Source organism: Caretta caretta, chromosome 4 (genome assembly GCF_965140235.1).
Source record: "Caretta caretta isolate rCarCar2 chromosome 4, rCarCar1.hap1, whole genome shotgun sequence".
Classification (NCBI taxonomy): domain Eukaryota; kingdom Metazoa; phylum Chordata; order Testudines; family Cheloniidae; genus Caretta; species Caretta caretta.
This window is the reverse complement of record NC_134209.1, coordinates 153,795,974-153,813,456: the sequence shown is the minus strand read 5'-3', so window position 1 is coordinate 153,813,456 and position 17,483 is coordinate 153,795,974. Positions and strand designations below refer to the sequence as shown.

The window sequence follows — 17,483 nt, the reverse complement described above, 5'->3', positions numbered from 1 at the left end:
ATATCCCCCCCCACCCCCCGGAGACAGGAGAGCCCTGTGGGGCTTATTTGCTGGTGTCCCCCCTCCCTCTCTTTGCTCTGTGTTTGGCTTTGCTGTATTGGCTTACAATGCCCCATGACTAGCTGACAGCAAGGTGGGTGAATCGACTTCCCTGGTCTGCCTCAAACCTGTTTGTCAGCCTGCCCGGATTCAGATGGTGACACGTTTCCCTCTTCACCAGCCGCCTGCAGCCTCACCCCGGGAGCGTGGGGAGCAGCCTGAGCCTGGCTTTCCCGACATGCCCGGTGGATAAAAGCCCTGCAAGCTGTGCACCAGGAGGAGGCGCTGTTATAGAGCAGTTGGTACCAATGGCCTTGGTGTCAGACTCCCATCAGACACAACCCCCCCATCTCCACGTCCATGGCCTGTCCCATCCCGCCACCCCATCATCTCCCAGACACCACTGGGCCAACTCCGCCTTCGCCCTGCCAATGGGACAGCAGACACTGGGCACTTGCAGCAGTTCACACCTTTGCACTTTCTGCCTGGCTGCCCTTACACGCAGGGCGAGCTCCCCTTAAGCTCTGCAAGGCCACCTCATTGGCTCCATCCAGCTCCCTCTGCCGCCAGGCCTACAATAACCCCCCAGCTTCACCGAGACCATTTCCGTCTCCCCGCCGCCTCGTGCTCTGCCATCCGTCTGTTGTACCCCTGCTCTCTCATCTCACACGTGGCCAGTGAGCTCCAGGGGCAGGGACTGTCCCCGTTATATGCTTGCAAATTGCCCAGCATGGCCGCGCCCCGATCTTGGTGGGGGTCTGGGCAGCTGCATGGACACAAATCAAGCCATGCCAGGGCTCCAGGTGAGTGTGACTGATGGGGGGTGATAACCAGGACTTGCTATGGGGCCAGGCCCCTCACTCTGCAGGAGCAATGGGGGGACCCTGTAGCAACTGCTGTGGGGCTGGGCCCCTCGCCTCAGGAGATGCGGGGCCCTGTATCTCTCTCTCTGGTTTTGGCCCCAGCCCAGCGTGGCTTCTCCAGCTTTCTCTCTTCTGAGAATTGATGTTTCCAGCTATGTGGTTTCTCTGCTTCTCCTTTCTGTGCCTTTGGGGTCTCCCCTGCCGGGCCGGGGTGAATATATACGGGTCACACACAGCACACCCCAGCCCTGCTTCAGCACCAGACTCCTCAGCCCTGCGAGCAGCAGAGATCACTGACCCTCCGAGGTAGGGCTGGACACGATGTGTGGGGGGAGCCAGCCGGCAGCCTGGCCAGGGGCCCAGCACTCCTGAGGGCAGGATAGGGCTCAGCTGTCTGACCCAGGGAGCCGGCTATGGACTCCCCTCCAGGGGAAGGGCTGGGAGCCCCATGGCCAGGGGGTTAGAGCTAGGGCGGCCCCAGGGAGTGTGCTGCCTTCTCTGGTGCTGGGGTCCGTAGAGTTTGGGGCTGGGGAGGGGGCTGCAGAGGAAACAGCTACCTTGGCCCACTGCAGGCTCTGGGGGTAGAGTCTGGCCTGACCCTTTCATGCTCCCTGATCCATGGGGCTCTCTACCCTTCCCCCAGTGCGCCCCCCCTACCTCATGCACCTCCTTTTACCTGCCCGGGCCCATCACCTCATCCTCTTCAACAGCTTAGCCCACTGCCTTTTCCAGCACCTGCTTCCTTGTGGACCCCTCTCTGCCAGCCCCAGCCCCTGGCTGCACAGACCCACACTCCCACCCCAGAGAATGGAGCCCCCATCATGCCAGGCACAGCCCCACGCCCTGCGATCAGGGCCTCCCCTTGCCCCCCCGAGACCCGGCCCCCCATGCCAGGCATGGCACAGCCCCCTTCCCCCGCCCCGAGATCAGGGCCCTGTTGTTCTGGGTGTGGCACAGACAGACAGACAGTCCCGGCTACATAGACGAAGGGCCCTGGCTGCTTATTCTGTGGCTCGGCCTATGGGCTGGGCCCTTCACGCTGTGACTGGGAGTCGCTCAGGCAGGGGCTGAGCGCTCAGACCTTGGGGCTAGTCTCAGGGGGTGCTGGGGCTTTGGGACGTGGAGCTCCCTGTGGGTGCCCATGCGAAGCACTAACTCTGCCCTTCCTGCCCCACAGATGCTGATGCTGGTGGCCCTAGTGCAGGTGCTGTGTGTGGTCCCTGCAGCAGCCTTGACAGACTTCCCCAGCAAGTGTGAGTCACACCCTGGGGGGTGCTAGGGGAGCAGACTGTGTGCGGGCATGCAGCACACCTGGCCCCTGCGGCAGGGGCGGGGGGGCACAGGGCCCTGGAGGGGGTAGGGGTACATCTGTCCCCCTGGGAGTAGGGGAGGGGGACACAGGGCATGCCCGGCCCCCTTGGGGGGGAAGGGGGGAGGCACAGGTCTCGCAGGGCCCTAGATGGGGAGGTAGGGGGGAGGGGTACATCTGTCCCCCTGGGAGTAGGGGAGGGGGACACAGGGCATGCCCGGCCCCCTTGGGGGGGAAGAGGGGAGGCACAGGTCACGCAGGGCCCTAGATGAGGAGGTAGGGGGGAGGGGTACATCTGTCCCCCTGGGAGTAGGGGAGGGGGACACAGGGCATGCCCAGCCCCCTTGGGGGGGAAGGGGGGAGGCACAGGTCACGCAGGGCCCTAGACGGGGTAGGGGTACATCTGTCCCCCTGGGAGTAGGGGAGGAGGACACAGGGCATGCCTAGCCCCTTTGGGGAGGTAGGGGGGAGGGGTACATCTGGCCTTTGGGGTGGGGGGGCACCGGGTACACCCTGCCCAGGCAGGGGGGGGGTGTTGCAGCCCTTGGGCCTGGCCTGCCCCAGCCCCCCAGGCTGGGCGCTGACGGCGGGTTCCCTTCTCCCCAGTTCTGGTCGGGGAGGTGAACGGCCAGGTGGTGGTGACCTGCGACAGCGCCCAGGAGCAGGTGTCCTGGAAGCAGAACGAGCACCAGGAGATCATGGCCGAGCACCACATCGCCGGCCGCACCCTCACGCTCGAGGGCCTGGACCAGCCGGCCACCGGCAACTACACCTGCTGGCATGGCCCTCGCCTGCTGGACTCCACCTACGTGGTGGTCAGCGACCCGGACTACCCCCTGCTGCAGGGCGCCCCAGGTGCCTGCCACGTGGGGGGCAGAGGCTGGTTCTCGCGGGGGGCGAGGGAAGGGGCGCAAGGGGGGGAGAGCCAGGAACTCCAGCTCCCCCGGGGCTCTGCGCCAACAGGGCGGGCAGGGGGCACAGCCCACGGCTGTCTGCTCCCAGGGCACAGAGCGCGGGGGGCGGGCTCCCGGGGGGTCACCGGTCGTGGGGGGACCGCGAGCGCGGGGGGACCACCCGGGGGGTCACGCTGCCAGGGGCGGGGAGCGCGGGGGGGCAGACTCCCAGGGGCGGGGGGCCGGGCTACGGCGGGTCACTGGGGGGGCCGGGCGATGTTGACCCCTCCTACCCCCAGGCAGCGCCGTGACCTGCCGGGCGGAGTCCTACGGCGGCGAGCTGAGCTGCTCCTGGACCGCGCTGCGCCCCGCCGCCTTCCGCGCCCGCCTCTCCCGCAGGTGAGCGCCCCGCCCGCCGTGCCGCCCCACCGCGCCCCCTCCCCCGCCCCCGCCGTGCCCCTCGCCCCACTGCGCCGCCCCACTGCCCCTCCCCCGCCGCCTTCCGCGCCCGCCTCTCCCGCAGGTGAGCGCCCCGCCCGCCGTGCCGCCCCACCGCGCCCCCTCCCCCGCCCCCGCCGTGCCCCTCGCCCCACTGCGCCGCCCCACTGCCCCTCCCCCGCCGCCTTCCGCGCCCGCCTCTCCCGCAGGTGAGCGCCCCTCCCGCCGTGCCGCCCCACCGCGCCCCCTCCCCCGCCGTGCCCCTCGCCCCACTGCGCCGCCCCATTGCCCCTCCCCCGCCGCCTTCCGCGCCCGCCTCTCCCGCAGGTGAGCGCCCCGCCCGCCGTGCCGCTCCCCTCCCCCGCCCCGCCCCGCCCCGCCGCCCCCCTCCCCCGCCATGCCGCTCCTCTGCCCCCAGTCCCAAGGACCCGCCCCATTGACCCACGCCGTGCTGCCTGCCCCACTGCCCCCCGCCATGCCTCACCCGTCGTCCCGCCTGCCCCACTGCGCCCATCCCCTTGCTGTGCCGCCCCACTGCCCCCCCCCGCCCTGCCGCCCTACTGTCCCCAGTCCTCGGGCTGGGCCCCGCCCCACTGCCCCCCGCCGTGCCCCCCGGCCCACTGCGCCCCTCCCCTGCCGCCCCACTGCCCCCACTCCAGACCCCGCCCCACTGCCCTCCGCCGTGCCCCCCGCCACACTGTGCTCCCTGTCCCCCGGCTGGACCCCACTCCTCCCCCCACCCTACTGCCCCCCCGTCCTACCCCCAGTCCGCCACCCCGCCCTCTGGCTGGACCCCACCCCCCCTCGTCCCCTGGCCCCCCTGTGCCCCCCCATCCCGCCCTGCCCGACCTGCCCCTGCTCTGCCGCAGCCCCGACGGTGCCCCCGGGGCCTGGCTCTACGTGGGCGGAGGCTCCGCGCTGCAGGGCCCGGACCAGCCCCAGACCTTCACGGCGACCCTGGCGGACGGGACCTTCTGCCCCTTCGCGGAGGAGCCGAGGCCGCTGGAGCTGGTGCTGGAGGGAATCTCGGCTGAGAGCTTCGTGAACATCACCCACCGCCTCTTCCTCCGGGACATCGGTGGGTCCCGCATGGTACCGGCCCCCGCCCCAGAGCCTCCTGTGTGGTACCTGGGCCCCCACCACCCCAGAGCCCCCTGCATGGGTATCAGGACCCCCCACTCACTGCCCCAGAGCCCCCTGCATGGGTATCAGGACCCCCCACTCACTGCCCCAGAGCCCCCTGCATGGGTATCAGGACCCCCCACTCACTGCCCCAGAGCTCCTGCCCCCGCATGGGTATCAGGACCCCCCACTCACTACCCCAGAGCCCCCTGCATGGGTATCAGGACCCCCCACTCACTGCCCCAGAGCCCCCTGCATGGGTATCAGGACCCCCCACTCACTGCCCCAGAGCCCCCTGCATGGGTATCAGGACCCCCCACTCACTGCCCCAGAGCTCCTGCCCCCGCATGGGTATCAGGTCCCTCACTGCCCGAGAGCCCCCTGTGTGGGTACTTGGCCCCCTACTGCCCCAGAGCCCTTGCCACCGCATGGGTACCAGGACCCACATCCTCCCCTTCCATAGACCCCTGCATGGCTTCACGGACCATTCCCTCCTCGCCCCATAGGCCCCCCCATGGCTACTGGAGCCGTCTCCCCCCACCTCATAGCCCCATCCATAGTTACCAGGACAGTCATGCCCCCCCATGGCTATCGGGACGGTCTCCCCCCACCCTGCCCTAGAGGGTCTCCCATGGATTCATGGATTGTCAGCCCCCCACACCCCATTCATTGGCGTATGGACTCTCTCTGTCCCCAGCCATGCCCCACAGATCCTTCCCATAGGTACAGAGATTGTGGCCCCCCCCCCCCCCGCCCTGCCCCATAGCGCCCCTCTCCCGTGGTAGAGGAATCATCCAAAGGGCCTGGGCCCTGCAGTTCCTGCCTTGGGTCTGTTCCAGCTCAGTGTGTCCGGAGCTGGGGTTAGGCAGCCTTGGGGTGATTGGGCCCTTCCCGAAAGGCCAAGGGGAGGGAGTACCCAGAGAGTGGAGGGGCTCCCCTTGCCCATCTGTCTGATCCCACCCTCCCCCATGACTAACGACTCTCTGTGCCCACAGTGAGGCCGGGCCCCCCGCAAGACGTGACTGCGCAGAGCAAGGGTGGGCTCCTGCACCTGTCCTGGGCCCCCCCAGCCTCCTGGTCCAGCCCACACTCCTACTTCCTCCTGCGCTACCAGCTGGAATACGAGCACTGGGACGGCACGAAGGTAACTGTCCCCCCACCTGTCACTCATCCTGCCTGGGCTTGGGTCACCCCTTCTCTGCCTATCACCACGCCCCTACCCATCTCCCACCTGTCACTCCCCCTGCTTGTATCCCCCCCCCGCCCCCACCTGTCCCCCACGCAATGCACAGAGTCTGCGGCTAGAAGAAACCACTGTCATCGCCTGTCTGACCTCCTGTGCCACACAGGCCGGAGCACGTCCCTGAGTTCACTTCTGCCTGAGCGAGGGCAGATGGGTTAGGAAACCATTCAGTTTCCTTTTAAAAATCATCAGTGACCCAGACTCCACCACAGCCCTTGGGAAGAGGTTCCCATGGTTCATGTCCTGGACATCAGGCTCAAACTTTCAACACTCTGAACGTGTCTAGGTTCAACTTCCAGCCGCTGGATCGGATTAGACCTTTCTCTGCAGGATTGATGCGTCGAGCCCCTTATTAAATACTTGCTGCCCAAGCACCGGTAGACAAGGATCAAGTCACCCCTGAACCTTCTCTTTGTTCTGCTAAACAGACTGAGCTCCTGGAGTCTGTCACTGTCAGGCCAGATTTCTAATCTTTAATCGTTCTCCTGGCTCTTCTCTGACCCCTCTCCAATATATCAACATCCTTCTTGAATTGTGGGCACCAGACCTGGGCGCAGCATTCCAGCTGCAACCACCCCAGTGCCAAATCCAGAGGGAAAATCGCCTCTCGGCTGCTCAGTGTTCCCCTGTTGATGCATCCCAGGATGGCAGTAGCTCTTTGGAACACGGCATTGCACTGGGCGCTCTTGGTCAGCTGATTATCCACCACAACCCCTAGTGCCTGTCACAGTCGTTTCCCCACCCTGTGAGTGTGGCCTTCGCTCTTCGTTCCCAGATCATAGGACTGCACATTCGGTCGTATTGAAACGCACATTGTTTTGCTTGTGCCCAGCTTACCAAGCAATCCAGATCACTCTGTGTCAGTGCTCTGTCCTCTTCGTTATTTCCCACTCCCCCATCTTTGTGCCATCTGTAAACTTCATCAGCGACGATTTTATGCTTTCTTCTAGGTCACTGATAAAAATGTTAAATAGCGTAGGGCCAAGAGCTGATCCCTGTGGGACCCACGAGAAGCACACCCACTTGATGATAAGAGGGATGGTCCTCTCATGGGTCTGTGATTGGTTAAAAGATAGGAAACAAAGGGTAGGAATAAATGGTCAGTTTTCAGAATGGAGAGAGATAAATAGTGGTGTCCCCAGGGGTCTGTACTGGTCCCTTGCCTATTCAACCTATTCCTAAATGATCTGGAAAAAGGGGTAAACAATGAGGTGGCAAAATTTGCAGAGGTTACAAAACTACTCAAGATAGTTAAGACCAAAGCTGACTGCGAATTGTTACCAAGGGATCTCACTAAACTGGGTGACTGGGCAACAAAGTGGCCAGTGAAATTCAGTGTTGATAAGTGCAAAGTAATGCACATTGGAAAACATAATCCCAATTACCCATACAAAATGATGGGCTCTAAATTAGCTGTTACCACTCAAGAAAGAGATCTTGGAGTCACTGTGGATAGTTCTCTGAAAACATCCACTCAATGTGCAGCGGCAGCCAAAAAACATAACAGAATAGAATCATTAGGAAAGGGCTAGATAATGAGACAGAAAATATCATAAAATGTAATAGTGGTGCTCCCACACCTTGAATACTGCGTGCAGTTCTGGTTGCTCCTCTCAAAAAAGATACATTAGAATTGGAAAAAGTACAGAGAGGGGCAATCAAAATGCTGAGGGGTCTGGAACGGCTTCCGTAGGAGGAGAGATGAAGAAGACTGGGACTGTTCAGCTTGGAAAAGGGACGACCAAGGCTTGGGGGTGTATGATGGAGGTCTAGAAAATTGTGAATGGTGTGGAGATAGTGAATATGAAAGTGTCATTTACCCCTTCACATATCACAAGAACCAGGGGTCACCCAATGAAATTAATAAGCAGCAGCTTTAAAACAAATACTGTATAAGTAAGTACATCTTCACACAGCACACTGTTAACCTGTGGAACTTGCTGCCAGGAGATGTTGTGAAGGCCAAAAGTATAACTGGGTTCAAAAAAGAATTTGATAAGTTCATACAGGATAGGTCCATCAGTGGCCGTTAGCCAAGATGGTCAGTGACACAACCCCATGCTCTGGATGTCCCTAAACCTCTGACTGCCAGAAGCTGGGCCTGGATGACAGGGGATTCATCATCTGATAATTACCCTGTTCTCTTCATTCCCTCTGAAGCATCTGATACTGGCTATTGTCATAGAATCATAGAATATCAGGGTTGGAAGGGACCTCAGGAGGTCATCTAGTCCAACCCCCTGCTCAAAGCAGGACCGATCCCCAACTAAATCATCCTAGCCAGGTCTTTGTCAAGCTGGGCCTTAAAAACCTCAAAGGAAGGAGATTCCACCACCTCCCTAGGTAACGCATTCCAGTGTTTCACCACCCTCCTAGTGAAAAAGTTTTTCCTAATATCCAACCTAAACCTCCCCCACTGCAACTTGAGACCATTACTCCTCGTTCTGTCATCTGCTACCTCTGAGAACAGTCTAGAGCCATCCTCTTTGGAACCCCCTTTCAGGGAGTTGAAAGCAGCTATCAAATCCCCCCTCATTCTTCTCTTCTGCAGACTAAACAATCCCAGTTCCCTCAGCCTCTCCTCATAAGTCATGCGTTCCAGTCCCCTAATCATTTTTGTTGCCCTCCGCTGGACGTTTTCCAATTTTTTCACATCCTTCTTGTCGTGTGGGGCCCAAAACGACACAGTACTCCAGATGAGGCCTCCCCAATGTCGAATAGAGGGGAACGATCACGTCCCTTGATCTGCTGGCAATGCCCCTACTTATACAGCCCAAAATGCCATTGGCCTTCTTGGCCACAAGGGCACACTGTTGACTCATATCCAGCTTCTCGTCCACTGTAACCTCTAGGTCCTTTACTGCAGAACTGCTGCCGAGCCATTCAGTCCCTAGTCTGTAGCGGTGCATGGGATTCTTCCGTCCTAAGTGCAGGACTCTGCACTTGTCCTTGTTGAACCTCATCAGATTTCTTTTGGCCCAATCCTCTAATTTTTCTAGGTCCCTCTGTATCCTATCCCTACCCTCCAGCGTATCTACCACTCCTCCCAGTTTAGTGTCATCTGCAAACTTGCTGAGGGTGCAATCCACACCATCCTCCAGATCATTAATGAAGATATTGAACAAAACCGACCCTTGGGGCACTCCGCTTGATACCGGCTGCCAACTCGACAAGGAGCCATTGATCTGATTTATATTCATTACTATCAGCTTACCCTTTCTTCCGTGTATTATTTATTTTATTTTTAAGAGCTGCTTTTATTTCCCCTCTTTTTAACCAGTGTAGCCTTCTTCCTGGCTTTTTGGGCATCTACTAACATGTTCTTGAACAGTTCCCAATTATCATTCACATTTTCTGTTTTAAATTGACTCCCAACTGATTTGGCTTATGATTGTTTTCAGCTTGGCCCTTTTAAAGAGCCAAGTATATATATTACTGTTTGGACTTTATTTTGCATTTGCATCACAAACGCGATGAAGTCATGGTCACTTGAAACGAAGCAACCACCCACTCTAGTCCTGTCAGCACAAGGTCTCCCATGTTGCTACAATGCTGTTTGAGTCAGGAAGTTGACTTCTGTCACTTTCAGATGTGCTCCTCACCCCCCTGCCAGCGTCACTCATGGCTCCCTGTCCAAACGCCAGCCCAGATCCGCAGCCACCTTCTCCGAGGGCAGCCTGGCTTCAGGCCCAAATGCTGAGAATCACAGATCTCCTCTCCCCTCCCCCAGGGTTCCTTTCTCCCTGCCTGTGTCACATCTCCCCTCTGCCCTGCTGAGGACACGGCAAGCCCCCCCCCCCCCTCACCGTTTCTCTGTATTTCAGGGTTCCCTCCAGCTGGAGGGGGTGACAGAGATGAGCATCGAGGGGGATGTACGGTGGGTGCAGATCCGCTGCCAGGACCCCTTGGTCAACTCCACCTGGAGCCCCTGGACCACCTGGCAGAACGTGTGATGGGACCTGTCAGAGCTGGGCCTGCAGCCCCCTTACCCTCAACCCATCCCCCCATCTGCTCTATTTAACCCAACCCCATTGCTGGGAGGCCTAACACTAGTCTGACAGACCCCCAAAAGGCATCTAGGGTTCGGGGCTGCCGACCCCAGAGCCCTGTCCCATCTTGATCGCCCTCCAACCAGCTCCCACGGCTGGGATCTGCTCTCTGGAGTGCCTACAATAAACGGCAGCTGGTGCCCTGGATTTGGTGTTGTCTCATGGCTCAAGGGTGGAGGGATGGGCCAGGCTGGGGGGGGAGGGGGGTCAGCTTATGGTGGGAGGTCTTTGTCTCGTGTGGGGATGGAATGGGAATGGCCCTATGGAAACTGGCTGTTCCCTCCAGAGGCAGTTCCTGGGTCTGCCCCAGACCAGACCCTGTGCTCCAGAGAATGTCCCTCCAGCCAGGCGGGTGTCCCGCTTCCCCAAGGGGCCATGGCCAGCCTGGTTCTGTGGGCAGGCCCTACAGCCTGCCGAGGAATGCCCCCAGGCCCCTTTGGGGAGACGTGTACCCCAAAGGGAACACTACACCCCCACCTCCCCTGATCGGCCGGGACTCTCAGCCGGGGGTTAGCAGGTGTCTGGAACACGGCGTAGCCAGGCCTTGGCCACCACAGAGAGCAGCAAGTTACAGCCTGGGCCCACGGGGTCAGCCCCGAGCCCCCGACCCCTTTAGTCCCCGTGCAGAAACGTCTCTCCTGCCTGCAGCCGCCCCCGTGGAACTACCCCACCGGGCCCCTCCTCAGCCCTTTGTCCTCCAGCTGCTCACACCTGGCTGGCCTCCTAAGGAATGGGAGTCATCCAGGGTCGTTTGTTGCCAGGTACCAAATGTCTGGGCAGTTGAAGTGGCCATTGTCTTCTTGGATTCTCCATGGGCACGGGGCTAGATGTCAGTCACATCTGGATTGCTGGTAACAACCTTTTCCCACCACCTCGTTAACCATGCACCATATGGGGAAACTGAGGCACGCACAGTCATACAAAATATTACAAAAAATTCTCATTCTATCACACACACCCCCCAAGCTATATCCCAGCAGGGCCAAGTCACATCCCCATGTGGTATGTCCCAGCAGGGGCAGGTCACACCCCATATTGCCCCTCTCCCCCCAGGTGGTGGCATTCAGCATGGCTGCATAGCAGGTGGTGCAGGGCCTCCCCCTACGCTCACCATGCTCTTCCTGCTGATGCAGCCTGGCAGTATCCACCCCAGGGGCCAGCTGGCTGCCGTGTCGTCTTCTGCTGCCACCAGCGCCTCGTTGTCTCCCAGCACAAGTGCTTCTGGGCGCTGGTGGGTAAGACGGAGCCCCAGGCCCAGCCCGCTCTGCGCTACACCAGCCTGCTGCCCGCCGGCCCTTCAGCCAGCCCTGGCACGGCTGTGCCATGCGAATGCCTCCATGCTCAGCATCACCTGGAGGTGAGGGGGACGCTCAGCTCGCCCCAGCCTGGGGTGCCCCAGCAGGGACCCTGCCCCGACCTGGGTGAGGGCACCATGCCCTGGTGCTGCAGACTTGAGGTGAGAGCTCAGAAAGGGGGAGCGTGCAGCTTCCATGGGGCATGGACCTGCCCCACCTGGAGGGCCCTATCCCCAGCCAAGAAGGAGGGGCTGCTGGCCATGAAGAGACCCCTAGAGCTGGTGGGAGCGGGTGGCCTTCTCGCACTGAACTAGCTGCAGCCTGGGGCAAGAGCGCTTCCCTCTAGCCCATCTCTGGGGCTGGGCCCAGCCCTTGGCCCCGGCTGGGCACTAGAGCAGAGACGTCACTGACAGCAGATGGGCTAGAGCACGCCTTTCTGCAGGATTCTCCTAGGGGGCACTGCAGGGAGCGGGGCAGGTGCCCTGGGTGTGGGGGAAGTGCCCAGCTACTCCAGCCCTGACCTCTCCCAGCAGGGGGCACTGCGGAGGTCTTGACCCGGAGCTGCTGCATTACAGGGCTGTGTTCGTTCCCGCCCCGTTCTCACCAGCCCACAGCAAGAGTCTCCGGCTCAGGTTAATGCCACGGGGCTTTTATTGAGGTGCTTCCCTCGCAGGCACTGGCAGCGGGGCCGTGCCAGGCTGGCCCAGCCGCTGCGCCGAAAGGGTGGCTGGTGCAATGATTGGGAGAGACGAAGGGTCTGTGCTGGCCCCACGCTGACTGATGCAGCAGAGCTGCCTACGGGGGGCGCTGTGCTGATTAGCCCCCCACCACCTCCGCCTGCGTGGGGGCTCCCTGGGGGAAGTTCCTGGGAGAGCTGGACTGGGCCCTGTGGTGGCTGTGAGCGCCCCCTTCAGGAGAGGCTGGGCTGGCTCCTGGCTCTGTGGGATCCCCCCTCTGTGTGGGGGACACCCAATGGTGGGAGGCAGCTCTGGGGGGCACAGCAGGGCCAGGGGAATGGGGTACAGCTCTCCCTGCTTGCCCACTGCTGTGCCTCCCTGCGCTGTTTGCCCCTTTACAGCAGGGGGTGCATGCTGGTCAGCCCTGCCCATTGCTGGGGGGGCAGCCTGGGGGCAGCCCAGGGCCTGGGGGCAGCCCTCCCTGTTGGCATGGCAGTGCTGCCTGCGCCCCGCTGCGGTTCTCCCTTGGCACGGCCGGGGGGCAGCTCTGAGGGGGACGTCACTTGTGGTTTCGCCCTCCGGGATCCGGAGAGGGCACGTGCCACTTGTGGTTCAAGGCCCGGTGCCCGTCACTTGGGTCGGAGGCAGCTCAGCCGCAGGCAGCAGCAAGAGGGCATCAGCCCCGGGAGCCCTGCTGGGGCCAAGCGGTACCCGGGGCGGGTGCTGGGCTCCTGAGGACACACCCAAGAGGCCTTGTCCAGCGGGGCCTGGCCCGTGTTCAGCACAGCGCTGGGAGGGGAAGGGCGTGGCTGGAGTCCAGGACGCTCCTGGCCTCTCCCTGCACTGCTGACGGGGGGTCTGGAGCCTGCCCTTGCTGGGCCATGGCGGAGATTGGCTGCAGCCCCTTGGCCTCGTTGCCCCATGAGACGGGGCTCTCACAGGCGCCTGGCAGCACGGCCCTGGCCGCTGGTGAATGGCCCTGGGGGGCAGCTGCTCGGCTCCCTCAGCACTGGGGGGAAAGGGGAGTGACTGGAGGGGTGTGAAGGGGACAAGGCAGCAGGGCGTGCAGAGAACGTGGGGGTGACTGGGGGCTTTGCTCCTGCTGCAGGGGCCCCCGCTGATCACAGGGGAGATGAGTAGCTCAGGCGGATCTCTTCCCCCTCCAGCAGTTTCCTGTAAGACACCCAAAGGGGATAGCGCAGCTCAGCCCCCCAGCCCACGCAGGAGCCCCCTGCCAGGCCCAACCACAGCCCCACTGCACGACAGGCCGAGCTCAGAGCCCCTGTCCCAACAAGATAAACAAAGGGGGACTCTTGGTCCCGGTGGAGCAGCTCTAGGTCCATCCAGCAGGGGGCAGGCGTCACCCTGTGACCCAGGGAGCGACCTGGGCACAGAGCCATTCTGGGGGCTGGTGCTCGGGGGCCCTGTCCATAGCAGGGAGATCTGTAGGGGCAGAGCTCGCTGACCTCGCACTGGGGCAACGTGGGGCTGGCGTGTCCCCCAGTCTGTGGCTGAGCATAGGTGGCACCGTTGCAAGGCGGCCCGAGGGCAGCCAGCAGCATGCAACCCTTGGCTCTTCCCCCTCAGAGTGGGGGGTCAGGATCCTTCTCCCCATAGCACCGGCAGGGGAAGAAACGGAGGCGAGAGGGGGCCGCAGTGCAGGGCTGGGAACCAAACCCAGGAGTCCTGACGCAGCCCACCCTGCAGCCCGCCTCCTGGGGACAGCCACTTCCTCTGGAAGCCTGGGGGAGCTGGGGGGCCAGGCAGGGGGTGAGGCAGGGCTGGGGGCCAGTACCTGTAGGCAGCGATCTCGATGTCCAGCGCCATCTTGACATTGAGCAGGTCCTGGTACTCACGCAGGTATCGCGCCATCTCCTGCTTGGCCTCCCTGATCTTCTGCTCCAGGTCGGCCACACGCTCCTGGCAGGGAGAGAGGCCTGGCCGGTCAGTGCCGCCTGGGCCCCGGTCTCAGCCCTGGGCCTGCCGTTTCCAAGCCCGGGGGTCACGACCCAGCCCCCAGCCCCGCTGGCCAGCCAGGTCCCTGCGCCTTCACCCCCTGCACCATCACCACTGCTCCCCCATTCAGCCACTGGCTGGCCAGGGTACCCCAGCCCCCCACTGGGTAGAGTTCCCAACCTCCAGCCCCACGGCCAGAGGTGCTAGGGATGGCAAAGTCTCCAGGGCTGAGGGGCAGAGCCTTCCCAAGGCTCTGAATGCCCCCACCCTGGGGCTCCCAGCCCTGCCCGGGGAGCTGGCTCCAGACAGACCCATTGACCTGCCAATGCCTCCCATGACCCCCGGCCCATCCGGCCGCCATTGGGTTATGGCCCGGTCACCTCCATGGCATTCATGCCCTCAGGGCGTCTGAGCCAACGTGGCACTTCTTCTCTCTCCTGGCCCCTGGCAGCTCCGGGCCATGGGAGCACCATCCCTCTGAGCTGGGGAGCGGGACCGACCCGCCAGGGTCGCTGCTCATTGAGAGAGAAACTCTGCTCCAAAGAGTGTGCGCCCCTCCCTTCCCCACTCCTTGCCGCCCCCAGGATGCGGTTTGCTCCCATTGCCCCTCAAACGACCCGGCCGATGGCCCCACTCCCCCGGCCCAGAGCTGCTCTCTCCCAAGGATCGAGGGCACTTCCCAGGCTCCCTCCTTGTGCCTGGTGCCAGCCCGCCCCAGTGCAGGCTGTGGTGGCGAGCCCTGCCACGGGCTGTTTGTGGGGAGGGCGTCGGACCCTGGCAGGAGACCCTGGCAGTCCTGGGCCCAGCTTTCTGTCCGTGCCACAGGGGGCTAAATGAAGCTGAGAACCCAGGAGTCCTGGCTCCAGGCCCGTGCGCCTGCCCTACACAGGCGAGGGAGCTGGCTTGCCCAGCGCCTCCTGCCCCATGCCAGGCCGGCCCTGGCCTCACCTGGTACGTGGCCACCTCGCTGCTCTGCCTGTCCTCCGCGCTCTCCAGCTGCTTGTTGAGGGAGTCAATGACGCTGCGCAGGGCCTCGACCTCGGCCGAGCGGGACTGCAGCTGGAGCCGGTATTCGGCCGTCTCCTCCCGCATGGACCTCACCGCCTGGTTGTTCTTGCTGGCCAGCTCAGCCACCGAGGCGAACCTGGTGCGGTACCAGTCTTCGGCCGCCTGCCTGTTCCTGCCGGCCAGCGTCTCGTACTGCGCGCGGATCTCCCGCAGCGCGGCCGCCAGGTCGGGCTTGGCTCCCGCCAGGCTCACGTCCACCGGCAGGCTGGCCGCCTCCACCTGGGCCGACAGCTCGGCACGCTCCTGCCCAAAGACCTTGTGGAGGAAGGCGATCTCCCCCAGCAGGGAGCCGATGCTGCCCTCCACGTCGCTGTGAGCCAGTGCGGCCTGGCTGGCCTCCTCCCGCACCTTCTGCAGCGTCTCCTCGGCCTGCAGCCGCAGCCGGGCCTCCTCCTCGTACCGCTCCTTCAGCTGGCTGCAGGCGTCGCGCAGCCGGTCCCGGCTGGCCTCCACGCGCATCTTCTCGCCCGCCTCTGCCTCCAGCAGGCCACGCAGGCCGTGCAGCTCCTGCCGGTACAGCAGCTGCCGGCGCGAGGGGCCCCGCTGCTCCCGCCGCAGCGCCTCCAGCTCCGCCCGCAGCACCTCGTTCTCCCGCTCCAGCCGGCGCACCTGCTCGACGTAGGCGGCGAAGCGGTCGTTGAGGCCGACCAGCTGCTCCTTCTCCTGGGCCCGCAGCCCCAGCAGCTCCGCGTTCAGGCTACTCACCTGGGACAGGTCCAACTTCTCCAGGGAGGCGACGCAGCCCGAGTGCGGGGCGGGGGCCAGCGCCGGCCGGTGCAGGGCGTACAGGGAGGAGGAGACGGTGGCCTTGGTGGAGCGGACGCTCCGGTACTCCTGCCAGGGCTTGCGGAAGCCATAGGGGTCGTAGCTCATCTTGGCCAGGGAGCCTGGCTGCCAGGGCAGCTGCAAGGGGGTGTGGGGGGAGCGCAGGGCTGGGCCTGGAGCGGGCTTGGGGGGTGAGCAGAGCCAGCAGTTGCAGCGGGGGGGGTGCAGCCAGCAGCCGGAGCACCAGCCAGGGCTCTGCACCAATGCCAAAATGCTGCAGTGCCCTTGCCTTTATATAGGGCCTGCCTGCCCGCCCCTCCCCCTCCCCCCAGCGCGGGGGGCCAATCAGAGGGCGCTGCGGCGAGCAGCAGGAGCAGTTCGCTGGTTCTCGGAGCCCAGGAGCCAGGAAGAGAAGCGGGAGGGTGCAGCCGGCAGTGAACGGGCTGGAGGCTGGGGCCCTGCCCTCCCCACTCCGGGTGCCCCCGGCACCCACCACGCCCAGCAGGGCTCGGGTGCGAAGTCCGGCCCCATGTGGGGTCCCAGGAGTCCCCCCAGACTGGCCCGTCTCTCCGCAGTTGTTACCCTGGGACTTCGGCTCGGAGTGGGACACGGGCAGCGCAATCTGCGCCGGGGAGCGAGCAGGACCGGGGGGAGCTCCCAGCAACCGAGGCAGGAGCCCTGGCTGGTGTGGGGGGGAGCTCCCAGCTACCCCAGTCCCGGCCTGACCCAGCAGGGGGTGCTGGCGGGCGAGGCAGGAGCCCTGGCTGGTGTGGGGGGGAGCTCCCAGCTACCCCAGTCCCGGCCTGTCCCAGCAGGGGGTGCTGTGGGGGCGGGAGTTGCAGGGAGTGGGGCAGGAACCCAGTGAGGCCATGCCAGGCACACCCCAACCCTCTGCACCTCTCCTACCCCCAATCCTCACTGTCCCCCAACCCCTAACCCCCAGCACACCCCAATCTCCTGTACCTCTCATACCCCCAAATCTCACTGTCCCTGAACCCCTAACCCCCAGTGTCACGGAGTCCCTGGGCGATGCTCTGGAACTGCTCCCCATGAAGCCAGTCAGGACTCTGGGGCAGTCGCCTTTCTGTGAGCAGCCTGTCTTCAGGACACACAGCTCACACAGCTTCCACCTTCCTGGGTCTGACCTCGGAGCATTCAGCATCCTCTGCCCCTCCGTGCGCTTCCCCCAGCGAGTCCGCCCAGGCGGGGTCCTGGGGAAGCCAGAGGGTCCTGCACCCCAACTTCGCAGTCAGACGTGACTCTCAGCCAGCCAGTAAAACAGAAGGTTTATTAGACGACAGGAACATGGTCTAACACAGAGCTTGTAGGTGCAGAGAACAGGACCCCTCAGCTGGGTCCATTTTGGGGGGCAGTGAGCCAGACAACCACGTCTGCACTTCACTCCATGTCCCAGCCAGCCCCAAACTGAAAACCCCCTCCAGCCCCTCCTCCTCAGGGCTTTGTTCCTTTCCCGGGCCAGGAGGTCACCTGATTCCTTTGTTCTCCAACCCTTTAGCTCTCACCTTGCAGGGGGGAAGGGCCCAGGCCATCAGTTGCCAGGAAACAGGGTGTCGGCCATTCTCTGTGTCCAGACCCCTGCACACAGCTGCCCTCTGCAATGATCATACACCCTTACTCCACCCCCTAGATACTTAAGAACTGCCTAGGGGAAACTGAGGCACCCCCCCACTATTCAGAGGAAACATTAAGAACAGTCCCACTTCGTCACACCCAGCACACCCCAACCCTCTGCACCTCTCCTACCC

At 63.1% G+C, this 17,483-nt stretch overlaps 2 protein-coding genes across 2 annotated transcripts; one reads left to right on the top strand and one right to left on the bottom strand.

The window, feature by feature from the left end:
• Positions 1-1,922: 1,922 nt before the first annotated feature.
• On the top strand, positions 1,923-10,103 carry LOC125636061 (interleukin-12 subunit beta-like). Its single transcript, XM_048848584.2, has 6 exons — positions 1,923-2,155; positions 2,818-3,066; positions 3,404-3,503; positions 4,412-4,620; positions 5,660-5,808; positions 9,732-10,103. The coding sequence occupies exons 1-6, from the start codon at positions 2,044-2,046 to the stop codon at positions 9,858-9,860; spliced, it is 948 nt and encodes a 315-aa protein (XP_048704541.1). The 5' UTR covers positions 1,923-2,043; the 3' UTR covers positions 9,861-10,103.
• Positions 10,104-11,884: 1,781 nt separating this feature from the next.
• LOC125635198 (neurofilament light polypeptide) lies at positions 11,885-15,953 on the bottom strand. The gene is made up of 3 exons (XM_048846574.2): positions 14,833-15,953; positions 13,724-13,848; positions 11,885-13,101 (listed from the first exon to the last, which is right to left on the bottom strand). The coding sequence occupies exons 1-3, from the start codon at positions 15,823-15,825 to the stop codon at positions 13,050-13,052; spliced, it is 1,170 nt and encodes a 389-aa protein (XP_048702531.1). The 5' UTR covers positions 15,826-15,953; the 3' UTR covers positions 11,885-13,049.
• Positions 15,954-17,483: the final 1,530 nt, after the last annotated feature.